The 12327-nt window shown below is 42.4% G+C and overlaps 1 protein-coding gene across 2 annotated transcripts in view; it reads right to left on the bottom strand.

The window, feature by feature from the left end:
• Nucleotides 1-12327, bottom strand: part of GRK6 (G protein-coupled receptor kinase 6) — a 42354-nt gene that overhangs the window by 7934 nt on the left and 22093 nt on the right. The window contains exons 3-12 of one of the 2 annotated variants that reach the window (XM_032211365.1): nucleotides 11966-12078; nucleotides 11570-11647; nucleotides 10948-11048; nucleotides 9988-10080; nucleotides 9599-9662; nucleotides 8904-9044; nucleotides 5500-5690; nucleotides 5191-5228; nucleotides 4974-5063; nucleotides 2242-2450 (exon numbers count right to left, since the gene is read on the bottom strand). In XM_032211365.1, the coding sequence (XP_032067256.1) occupies nucleotides 2242-2450; nucleotides 4974-5063; nucleotides 5191-5228; nucleotides 5500-5690; nucleotides 8904-9044; nucleotides 9599-9662; nucleotides 9988-10080; nucleotides 10948-11048; nucleotides 11570-11647; nucleotides 11966-12078 (1118 nt within the window). The remainder of the gene's footprint in view (nucleotides 1-2241; nucleotides 2451-4973; nucleotides 5064-5190; nucleotides 5229-5499; nucleotides 5691-8903; nucleotides 9045-9598; nucleotides 9663-9987; nucleotides 10081-10947; nucleotides 11049-11569; nucleotides 11648-11965; nucleotides 12079-12327) is intronic. The other variant, XM_032211366.1, reaches the window with a different exon arrangement.

The raw sequence follows: 12327 nt of genomic DNA on the forward strand, positions 1-12327 counted from the left end.
CACATTTAAACTGTTAAAACTGTTTTTTTTGGGGGGGGGGAGGGAAATAGTGACATAAAACTTGAAGTGTTCTTTGTAGACTGTTCTTTTTGTCCTGTTTTTTTTCTAATCCCAAAACTCATTTTATATTTTTGGCTGATTGGAAATCAAACTGCACTTCTGTTTTTAAGCCCTTTACTATAACATTTTTTTTTAAATGGTGCAATTTATTAAATGTTTATAAACCTTTAAAAAAACCCAATGTGATTTAAAACAATTACACAATTGTGTTACAACACAAAATAACATTTAACTTAAAAAAAAAAACCCTGGAAACAAACCAGTAAAAAATACAAGACACAAAAGTGAATAGGGGAAATTAAAGGCGGCCAACCAAAATATACCTAAAATGAGGGAATGTCTGGCTTTGACTTATCAAGAGCGGAAGTGACTCTACATGACAAGAGCCCTTGTTGAGAGAGGCCATCATGGCAATGACACCAACTGCTAATTCGCCAATCACAGGACAGGGCAATGTCTGAGGGGCTAATGTATTAGGAGATGCTCTGTTAGCTAACCTATTTAGAATTGGTTCCACCACAAATGCGCGCACAACAAAAGCGCGCCTGACTAAACCGCGGTGTCTAAAGCGCGGTGACAAAACCGTGCGACGAATGAGCGACTAATTAGCCCCAAAGTGCGCCGACAAAAGCGCGCCGACAGAAGCGCGCTGTAACGTAACCCTAAACCTAACCCTAAACCTAACCCTAAACCTAACCCTAAACCTAACCGTAAACCTAACCCTAAACCTAACCCTAAACCTAACTGTAAATCTTACCTTAAATGAAATCGCGCTTCTGTCGGCGCGCTGTTGTCGGCGCGCTTTTGAAATCGCGGTTTTAGCGCCGCGGTGTTGTCGGCGCGCTTATGACGTTCGCGCTTTTGACGGGTCACGTTTAGAATTTATATTTTAGCCCCCTGAATCTGGCTCATTGGCAACCAGGAGCATGTACACATAAAGCACCTCAATGAGGAACCCAACCATTCCATTCTGCATTAGTTATAGCCTTCAGACCAGTCCCAGGGAGACATCCTTCCCTAATGCATGAATCATGGTGTTTTGTTTTACAGGCCTGAGTCATAAATATGAGGACTGCAAGCAAAATTACTTTTCATCTCTGTCGTAAGTTTTAGTGAATGGAATGAGGCAGTTGCTAAATAAGGACTAGCTTAAAGATCCCCCCCCTAACATTTATGCCTTATTATTTGATAGTTAACAGCCTTTCCAGTCTTCCTCATAGACTGCAGTTACAATTAAGAGACAAAATTAAGATCAGTTATGTATCTTCTTGGGATATCTAATGAAACTGGGTCAGAAAGGGGCTATTAATTGAATATAACAAGGTGGTATTAAACTATCATAGTGAGAGACATGTAGATTTCTGATACGTAAGCATTTTTCCTCTGATTTGAGAGAGATGTGCAAGCTAGTGAGGGAAACTGAGACCCACAGTGGGGACGTGATTTCACCGTCTATCCTTCCTTCTTCCATGCCTCTCTCTTGTTAGTCAAAAATGTGCACAAAGGATATTTGAAACAATGGCTATTTATTTACTGGTTGATAAACTGGGAAATCAAGTTGCTTTCTAAACAAAGGAAAGTTTCAGAATAAACATCTATATGAGTTTATACAAGGATACAAAGGATTTGAAGTACGATTTAACTGCTTTCTGACAGGTAGATGTCAGGTAGGATTAGTTGCTATATAGATACATTGAGATGTATAGCACAATTGCAGCAAGATTGTGCTACATACTGGTCTAAATACAGGTTTGCAGGTAAGTTTAATATATAATATGGTTTGTTTTGCTTCAACGTATGCGGGTTATGCATAGCCTCTGTGATCTATAAACCAACTTTAATGGTTTAGAATCTATTAACCAATAATCCATGATTTAGTATGTGGTTAAAAACCAAGGCACTGATCATTGATGATGAACTGAAATTCTTGCACTTAACTGGCTACCAAATTACATCAAAAGTAGTTCTGTTCCTGTTTTTTTTTTTTTTTTTTAAACAATTTAACCCATATAGTAAAAAACTTTGATTTTTGTTTTGACTGAACCCATTCTGGAGTAAGCCAAAACAGCAAATTCAGTTTTAATGATATAGTTTCCACCAAGCATCAATCCCTTTGAAAAGGAAAGGGTTTATGTTGCAAATCCTAACTGTGCCTGATGGTCAAAGAGTCAGCACCCGTACCATGGAACACAGGGAGCGGGAGGCAGGTGAGAACTTCTCAGAATACTCTTCCTGGACTTCCTTCACCAGACGTTCCACTTCTTCACGCTTGATCTTTTTCCTGCGCTGTTGGAATGGAGACTGGCCCTCAATCATCTCATAGAGCAGGCATCCGAAAGCCCACCAATCTGGGCTGAATGTGTACCGTTCATTCTTCACAACTTCAGGAGCTGCAAAAATAACCATTGGAACCAGATCAATACACAATATTTACTTATATGGGATCTGATCTTAGGGAAATGTCAGAAAGGCAAAACGTCAGGGCCACACATTAACTTCTCATTAAACTGATTTATTGCTCATGCCTATGCATAGAAATCTACTCAACTAACAGACAGCATTATTTTGGTGCTAGATAAGAAGTAACAGAATTCAAGAAGGGTTGGACTTAGTCTGTTTGTGACAACATAGAGACTCTAGGCCCGAAATGGCAAACCACCTGTGGTATGTGGAGCCATATTTGCCAGCACGGCAGCCCTCAGCTCCGGCACACAGGCGCGTGCTGGCCAGCTGATTTTTGGCCTTCTAGAGGGCCAGGGGAAGCTGTTTTTCACTCTCCCCAGGCTTCAGGAAAGTCTCCGGATCCTGGGGAGGGGGAAAATCCCACCCCCGCTGAGGGGTGGCTTGCGCATGTGCGGTTGGGGTGGCTCGCACATGCACAGGTCACTTGCACATGTGCAGGTGGGTGGGCACAGACACATGCGCAGACACCGTTTTGGCACACCTTTAGAAAAAGGTTAGCCACCACTGCTCTATGTTGATTCCTCTTCTGACTTTGTCCCTGAGCTCTGCCACTTTTTCTCATACAAGAAAGCTCCAAAGTTCACTGTGTGTAGCTCTATCTATCTATCTATCTATCTATCTATCTATCTATCTATCTATCTATCTATCTATCTATCTATCTATCTATATCTATCTATCTATCTATCTATCTATCTATCTATCTATCGTCTGTCTACCTACCTACCTACCTACCTACCTACCTACCTACCTACCTACCAGTGGTGGGTTTACACCTCTTCTGTAGGTGTGGCCTGCTTTGTGGGAGTGGCTTGCTGGCCATGTGACCGAGTGGAAGTGGCTTGCCGACTATGTGACTGGGTGGGAGTGGCTTGGCAGTCATGTGACTGTGTGGGGCGTGGCCAACTTGTAAAATGTGGTGAAACTCACTTAACAACGCTCTTGCTTAGCAACCAAAATGTTGGCTCAGAAACTCTGGCATTTGAAACACGCAAGTCTTAAAGCTGTCAAGTTACAAGACCCTTGCACCCCTAACCCTTTAGAAAAAAACCCCAGGGGTATTCAAACTTGACAGCTTTAAGACTTGTGGACTTCAACTCTCAGAATTCCTCCTCTCGCTCTTCATCTTGATGATGTGCGGATGGATGGGGGGGAGGAAGCTGGAACCAATTCTAAACGGCACTGTAGATTTGTGGAACCTCTTAGAAGAGGTTAGAACTGGCAGGAATCCACCCCTGCTACCTACCTACCTACCTACCTACCTATCTTATGACCAACTCTTGTCAGCTCCCAACCAAGTACCTTCTAACCAATACCTGTGTTTTGGTACTAGATAGGGCTACAAAAGCCTGAAATTTTAAAGAGTCATTGCTGGTCAATATACACAACCCCAAATTTAATACATCAGCAACCCAGTTCAATATAAGACAACTCTTAGGATTAATGAATCTAATGCACTCTGGCCAAAAGTACTGTGTTTTCCCAGCTTCATATTTACTGTACTGTGGATGGTGGTGGTGCAAGATGAATACTTGGAAGGAAGAAGCAGAAAGAAGCAAAGGATGCATTTTCTATTTCCCCTTACTTGGGATTCAGAGATGTAACACAAAATGCAAGAAGAAGCCATCTCTTTCTGTATCTTATTGTAATTACAGGCTCCAACATTTCCATTCTGTATCCACAGCATTATCACAAAACTGTTGAGTCCTTTTCCTCCATCTAAGCAGTACAAGGTAATCAATCTCTTAGGGATATCTACCAAAATATTCAGAAGATGAATGCAAGCCAATTTGAGCTGTCTGAATATTTTCTTCCAACTACAATTGTATTTCTAGTCTGTAACCCTCGGATGGTTTGGGGCATAGAATATACAAAAAACAGTTGATAGCAAATGGAATTCTGCTTGTTTAAGTTACTCTAATTCAGTGCGTCTGGGTTTGGGCACTGATGTTGCAGGAAGGAATGCTGCTACATTTCTACACAACCCTGCAGCTGAATATTTAAAAATCCCCCACAGTCCGAAGTTTGAAATGAAAGTTTATTTCTGGGCAACCTGAAAACACCATTCCAAGTAGCTGCCTCAGTTTCTTCAACAGGTCTGCAGAAACATTAGGGATTTATTTGTTTTACCAGTACTGTAATATTTCTGTTGGCTCCACAAAACAAATAATGCTAGGAGTCCAAAGGTAACCCTGAAGGAGAAATATTTGGATCAAGCAAGTTATTGTCAAAATAGAAGCAAATAAAGCGACAAATGCATTTCCTTATTCTGCCCTGCAAGATTGAGCATGTGCGACCACTTTCTACCAGTTATTCAAACTTAAGCCCAGATGCCCTTTAGGATGACATTCACCTGTTTTGCCCTGTTATATACTGACAAAATATTGTGCCCTTGCTCTGATGGGATTCAGAATTTCCATAGTTTCCAGTCAACACCCTTCTTGGATACTCACCCATATAGCCAACAGTTCCAACCCGGCCTTTTATTGTCTGTCCTTCCGGAACGTGAACAGCTAGTCCCAGGTCAGAAATGCGGATGTGACCTTGTTAGGGAAAAAGGAGTTGTGAGAATGCCTTGTTTACAGATTTCCCTCATTTGCTATAAAAGGGGAGTAGCATCAACTTACCCATGGGGGGGATCAAACAGTCTGTGAAAAAACATCTACTCACCATGGTCATCCAGTAGAATATTCTCTGGCTTCAAGTCCCTGCAGAGGAACACGGATTTATAAGAGTAACATCATCAAGATGTTCACACAACATATTTATCTATATCTTGGGTAGAGGGAATATTGGTCAGGCAGAACTAGTTTCCTTAGATTTCGCCAACGCATATTTTCACTTCCTTCGGGGAGGAAATGCATTTGCCCAGTTTCTGAACAATAACTGTTAATTTTATAGTAACAGCACTCGATAGTATTTCTGAGATGATCCCCAGCTGAGTTCCAAGAAGATCCCAGAAGATAAGTGCATTCTCACCTGTAAACTATCCTCTCTCGGTGGAGGTCTTCCAAGCCACAGCAGATTTCAGCTGCGTAGAAAACAGCCCGTGGCTCTTCAAATCCTGCTTCTCCCATGTGGTAGATGTGAAACTTCAAGTCTCCACCATTCATGAGAGTCAGAACCAAGCAGAGAGCATCTTTTGTTTCATAGGCATAGGCCAAACTCACCTACAATAAAATCAGGTCGTTTCAGGACTAAAACAAACCTAAAATAGCTCCAGAAAGCACAGATATAAATAAGACTATTCACCTTTACAAAAACCCTAGATATACAGAGTCGGAAAAAGCTCTTGAAACGAGATGTTACTCAAGCAGGCATTAATGGTAGTTAATAGCTAACTGCCTGCTATAAAGTTTAATGTAAAGTTAAGTGGTGCAGAGGAGCTAAAAACAATGGAGGAAACAGCGGGAGTAGTGAAAAGGCCAAATACAAAGAGGTCACTGCAATAAGACACTGTTCAATTGGTTTCTATTCAGTGAAAGAAGGACAATAGCAGTAGACTTATATACCGCTTCATAGGGCTTTCAGCCCTCTCTAAGCGGTTTACAGAGAATCAGCATATGGCCCCCAACAATCTGGGTCCTCATTTTACCCACCTCGGAAGGATGGAAGGCTGAGTCAACCCTGAGCCGGTGAGATTTGAACCGCTGAACTGCTGATCTAGCAGTAGCCTGCAGTGCTGCATTTAACCACTGCGCCACCTCGGACAATTGCAGGTAGTTATCTCTGTGCATCCCCTTTGGGATTTTGAACTGGTTTCAATAAAAGCTTCAGTAGAAAGTCCAACAGATCGCAGGCAAGGCCAATTGTGTATTCTCTCCGATCAAATATGGCCTGATTTAGAATCAGGTGAGAAGGACAGGACCAGGGATGAAATTCAGCAGGTTCTGGAGAAATGATAGCAGAAATTTTGAGTAGTTTGGAGAACTGGCAAATGCCACCTCTGGCTGGTCCCAGAGTAAGGTTGGGAATGGGGATTTTGCAACTTCCTTCTGCCAGGAGTGGGGGGGGGGAATGGGGATTTTGCAATTTCCTTCTGCCAGGAGTGGGGAGGGAATGGGGATTTTGCAATTTCCTTCTGCCAGGAGTGGGGAGGGAATGGGGATTTTGCAGTATCCTTCCCCTGCCACCAAGCCACGCCCAGAGAACCAGTAGTAAAAAAAATGAATTTCACCACTGGACAGGATCCATGCAGATGAGCCTACCTATATAGCCTAAGTTTCAGATGCTGCACATTGACACTGAGACTAAAGCAGGGGTGGGTTTCAAAACGTTTTACTACCTATTCTGTGGGAGTGGCCTATTTTGTGGGCATGGCTTGGCAGTCATGTGACTGGGTGGGTGTGACCAATTTGATGTCATTCACCAAGAGATTCATGGATTGGGTAAAATGTAGTGAAGCTCATCACAATGCTCTTGCTTAGCAATCAAATTTTTGGACTCAATTGTAGTCCTAAGTCAAGGACTATCTCTGCCATCCTCTGCATGGTAGTCTTGTCCTAGTAAACTCCTTCTCCTTTCTGGCAATTTTCCTCTCTATTAGAGGCACCAAAATAATCCAGACAATGTAAGGTTTCCTGCTGCAGCAGGGGGTTGGATTAGATAACATCTGAGTAGCCTTCTAGCCCTAAATTGCTGCATTCTTTTTCTTTTCTTTCCTTTCTTTCTTTCTTTCTTTCTTTCTTTCTTTCTTTCTTTCTTTCTTTCTTTCTTTCTTTCTTTCTTTCTTTCTTTTTCCTTCCTTCCTTCCTTCCTCCCTCCCTCCCTCCCTTCCCTCTGTGGGAAGCAACCCCCTCCCCAAATAACTGCTGAATGCCACTTTGCAAACCTGAGCAGCTTTTCAATTTAAAGCAGGACTCCAAAGTTTGCAGTTGTGGACTTCAACTCCCAGAATTCCACAGCCAGACATGCTCAATTCCGATTTAAAGCGACAGCATTTGTTTTTCTCCTTTGCTGAATCTCCCAGCAGAAAAGTGAGTTTCCTTCCATTTTCCCCCTTTCCTTTCCTTTCTTTCTCCCTTCCCTTTCCTTTCTTTCTCCCTTCCCTTCCTTCCTTCCTCCCTCCCTCTCTTACTTTTTAAAGGTTTTCTTCCCTTTGCCTGAACCAGCAGGCGGAAAAAACTTTTTTATAAAAAAGCTTGACAAAGCTTTTGACGGCAGAACAGGTTCGGGGATGTGGCCAAGCCACCATTTTTACTACCAGTCCTATTCGGTATGCCAGATTTTCACTACCTCTTCTGGCGTAACGGACCACCTCTGGACTAAAGCCATGGAAGAGTTTTGCCATCATTTTGCTAAATGCAAGTGCAAAATGGATGGATGGATGGATGGAAGGGAAGGGAGGAAGAAAGGAAGGTTCATGAAGAAGACTGAGGAAGTCATAGTTAGATGGAGTTGATAAGATTCTTAGCACGAGAGAGAGGTGAGAAGCTCAAAAAACAAAATATATGAACCCTTGCATGGGCATGTTTTCAGGGACCAACACGTATATACGGGTACTCTATGTTGTCCTGATATAGATTTAACTCTATATCCTTTCTCTTCCCATCTCATGCCCTAACTGCTTTGGCTTATTTTTTTCTAATTCCTTTTCCGTAATCTGCCTAATGTTTCAATCCCAAAAAGGTGTAGTGTGGTCGATCTCTATGTACAGTATGTAACCTTTAGACATATGGAAGAGGGAGCAGCGTTCTAGGTAAAATTGCCCATTATCATTCAGATCTTCCACAAAGCATTTACTGGCAGTTCAAGATCCCATATAAACTGATGTCTGAGAGAGGCCAGTAGTCCTACAGTGGCTATAAGTTTAGCATTATAGGCCAGGAGGGGGAAAGCCCAATAGCCTCTTCTTGCCACCTGGCTAAGGAAAACCCACTTACTTTAGCCCAGCTGTGTCAAACTCACGTCACGACGGCGTCACGTGACATATCATGACTCCCCCCCCTTTGCTAAAAAGGGCGTGGCCATGGCCAGCGCGTGACGCAGCCAGCCCGCCTGCAGGCCGTGAGTTTGACAGCCCTGCATTAGCCTTTGCCCATTATGGAGCAGAGATTGAGAGAGTGGGCCAGGGGTGGGTTAATGCTGGCATTAATGCCGGTTCGGTGCGCCGTGATTTGCAGTTGCCTATAAATAGGTCTGCGCATGCGCAGAACATTAAAAATGTCAAAAGAAAGATGTTGCGGCAACTGGAGAACCAGTTTGGGGGCGTGGCGAGTATGCCATCTCTACCAGTTCAGTGACCCAGTCGCCATTTCCACTACTGGTTCCACCAAACCGGTGCTAACCCGTAGGAACTCACCTCTGGAATGGGCAGCAAGTAATTGTATGACCAACCCCCTCTCAAGACCCGGGCAGAAGTAAAGCAGTTCCTATGTACTTACTACAAACCTACTGTTCACTTTCTCCAGTATCTGCTTCTCATTTAAGGCCATGGCTTCCCCTTTCCGCTTTTTTATCCGCTTTTTCTCAAGCTTCTTGCAGGCGTACATCTTTCCGGTGGCCCGCACCTGGCAAGCACAAACCTTGAAGGGAAGAAATTAAGGGTGATGGGTTTTGGCAGTTCACGGAATTTTATCAGCTTTATCAGTTAAGTGGCTTATGGGATCCTGAAGTCATTACTTTGATATCTTCAAGCAAAAATGCTGTGATATCTTAGCGACTAAATGGTTTATTGACTCCATCACAAAAGCCTTGGCTTTTACTGCAAAATAATAATAATAATGAGTTCATGGCCTTCCTGCTGAGAATAATATGACAGTCTTGAAGCTCAGGATCAAACATAAATACTCTCTCTCTTTCTTGCTGAATCCTTTCGTGTTTTGCAGCCATTAGTATTTCCCTGGTTGCAAAGTTTGGGGCATCAAATGTAGGAAGCAGCAAGAAAGGGCTTTAAATGCTTAGCGTATCAGTCATGCTATTCAGAAAGGTACTTGTATCACCAGCAGCTGAAATAATTGAAATAACCAAGATCACATTCTTGTGGAGTTCCTATTCAGAAACAGAAAATTATTCCATATGGTAGGTTCCCAAAAGCAGACAGGGGAGCTACTTCCTCGGGGTTGGTCAAATTACATACCTCTCCAAAGCCTCCCTTCCCCAGCACACGGTATTGACGGAAAGTGTTCTTGGTTACATGCCGCCTAAGAGGAAAACAGAGATCAGTTGCCCATTAGAAGGGTGCAGTGTTAATCCTGTTCTCTTTTGATCAATACAACATGCAAGCAAGATTTTATACATGACCCCAATAAATCGGAATAAAAAAGTTCTAGCAGGCTAATGAGGAAAAAATTCTGATGAGGATTGCATTCATTTTCATTATGTAAGCAAGATTCCCCCTCCCACCCAACAGTCAGCACGATTGTTCAGGGCAGGAAACAGGCTCTTTAAATTATATATTGTATAAACAATAGGCCCAAATAAGCTGGACCACAAATACCACTGAGTCCATAACAAAGTAAGATTTACCTTTCCAGATACTTCCACTGCAGGAAGCGGTTGAAATAAATGCTGTCAAGATAATCTGCGAAAGGTGCCACACTAAGGTAGTCATGGATGAGCCTAGAAAAGGAACTAGATCCTCTTAGGGAAATTGAAGTCACCCCCATGCAGACAAATAAAGATGATGCCGGATGCTTCGATGTTCAAAAAATTGACTGGACACAAGGTGGAAAACCCTCACGGAATTAGGAACACTCATAATTTATGTGGCCAAGGCTATTCCAAAGACATTACCCTATAGGAAAGCCAAAGATATAATACTCAACTTAGATAGCATAAGAAAGTGATTCTCATTTACAGAAAGAGTAGCAGTCTATTAACTCATTACCCATTTGATCAAACGTTTTTGACAGATGCAATAGAGGACTAGAAGATTTTGCTAGACAAATTTGGGCCAGAGCTTGTTACCAGATAATATAAGAGGTTTGAGATATAGAACGTCCTTATTTCTATATGCCCTGCCTCTCTTGAAATCAATGTAGTGGATGGACGGTGTTTAAGAAATCTCTAATATGGTTGCTAATCAGGTTGCCAACTGGCTTACTTTGGTGGAGCACACCCTCAGATATCTAATGAAGGTATAGTGTTTTCCAGGGACAAAGAGTATGACCCGAAAGAAAATGTCTGGATCTGAAACGTAAGGTTAGGATCTCTTTTTTTCCACCAGTTATCAAAACTTCAACACCTCTCCTAATAATCTAAACATCACTTATTAAAATGTGCACAATGATGTTTTGCTCTATGTTGCCTAGCAGCTTTTCTATGACAGAGAAATAAATAATAATATAGAACAAGTTCTAACATTTATCAGTAATGAATTCTCCATGCTTTTGGTGAAGAGCAAGCTTAGATCTTGTTGGGTCACCAATTATTGTCCAGAAAAATATACAGGGCATTAATCAAATCCCACCTATTCTCTCCACTCACTTGGTAGATTCCTTGAAGAGTTCTTCACTTGGTTCCTGTTCCAGTTGCTCAGAACACAGATTCACTAGCTCCAAGGGCACTTCAGGGACGTGGTCCACACTCTTGAGGGCAAAGCATCAGTGTCAAATGAGGATTCACAGCTCTGCAAGAAGCAACAAATTCCCTCCCGAAGCACCCGTCCCTGGCAGGATTATCGTGGGGCTGGAGGGAATGGGATAGGACAGCAGCAGGAATAAACAGGAGGAAATTACAGTCACCTCTTGGTGTTTCTCTGTGCATTGCTAGACATTTAGAGATTGTTGTACGATAGGAACTTTGGCAATGAATGATATTGACGATCAGTGATATTGATTGATATTCTACAAGGACCAGGCATTGAATAAGAAAGGGCTGAAATAGATACTTGCATCATCATCACAATCACTTCAGTTGTGAGCATCCTGACAATCCACACACACACACACACCAAAACATACACACAATCACAAAGCCCCGAAAAAAGACAAATAGAGTTCTCACTAAGGCAATTGTTCTTCCCAAAGCCCAGGTTATTATTAAGAGTAACTCACAATGAGCCCCATGGCTCCTTTGCTTGGCTGCCACAACCCAAGAAGCCCCTCACCTTAGGATTCAAATATACTTCAATTAGGTGTTTCCCACATTCTTTCCGTTTCTCATCCGGGGCTACTTCATACTCGACCTGAAATGAGAAAAAGTGGCACCATTGCTACAGATCCCTGCTAGAAATAAAAACACAGCTTAAAAGATTCAAATGGTCATTCTAGGTACAGAGAGACAGGTCAGGGAGAATATTCTCTATGTGTTGCAGTATCTCTTGAGGAGAATCCACTATTGCACTATTCAGGGATAACACTAGACTCTGAAGAGAGCACAACAAGGAAGTTGCGACAGAGCTAGGCACACAATTTGAAATGGATGCACTGTAGGATCCCCAGATGCAAAAATGTGCAATTAGTGCCCCCATCCCCACCAGGTACTCTTATTGAGTTGTGCTTACCACAGCATCCAGGAACTTGACACAACGCATGAGTTCTACTCGTGTGTCACAAAACTGCCGGAACAGCAGTCGTCCAATCGGCAGTTTATCACACAAAGTGTGGTAGTCCCGCTCTGAAAGCAAAATAAACATGGTCTCATTATGAAAATACTCAAATCCTCCTTTGTTGTGATATGACTTTGACTATTTTCATAATGAGACCATCAGACAACACTTAAAACACTTTTCAACACACTGACTTGCTGGCTGAGATTTTGAAAGTTGCAGTCTGAATACATCTTTGAGCGGGGAGGTCGACGTTGAGGAGGTTGTGCAGCATCGTTTATTACATGAAGACGTTCAAGAATAAAACCACAATTGCC

The sequence above is a fragment of the Thamnophis elegans genome, chromosome 2, assembly GCF_009769535.1.
Source record: "Thamnophis elegans isolate rThaEle1 chromosome 2, rThaEle1.pri, whole genome shotgun sequence".
In the NCBI taxonomy this organism is placed as follows: domain Eukaryota; kingdom Metazoa; phylum Chordata; class Lepidosauria; order Squamata; family Colubridae; genus Thamnophis; species Thamnophis elegans.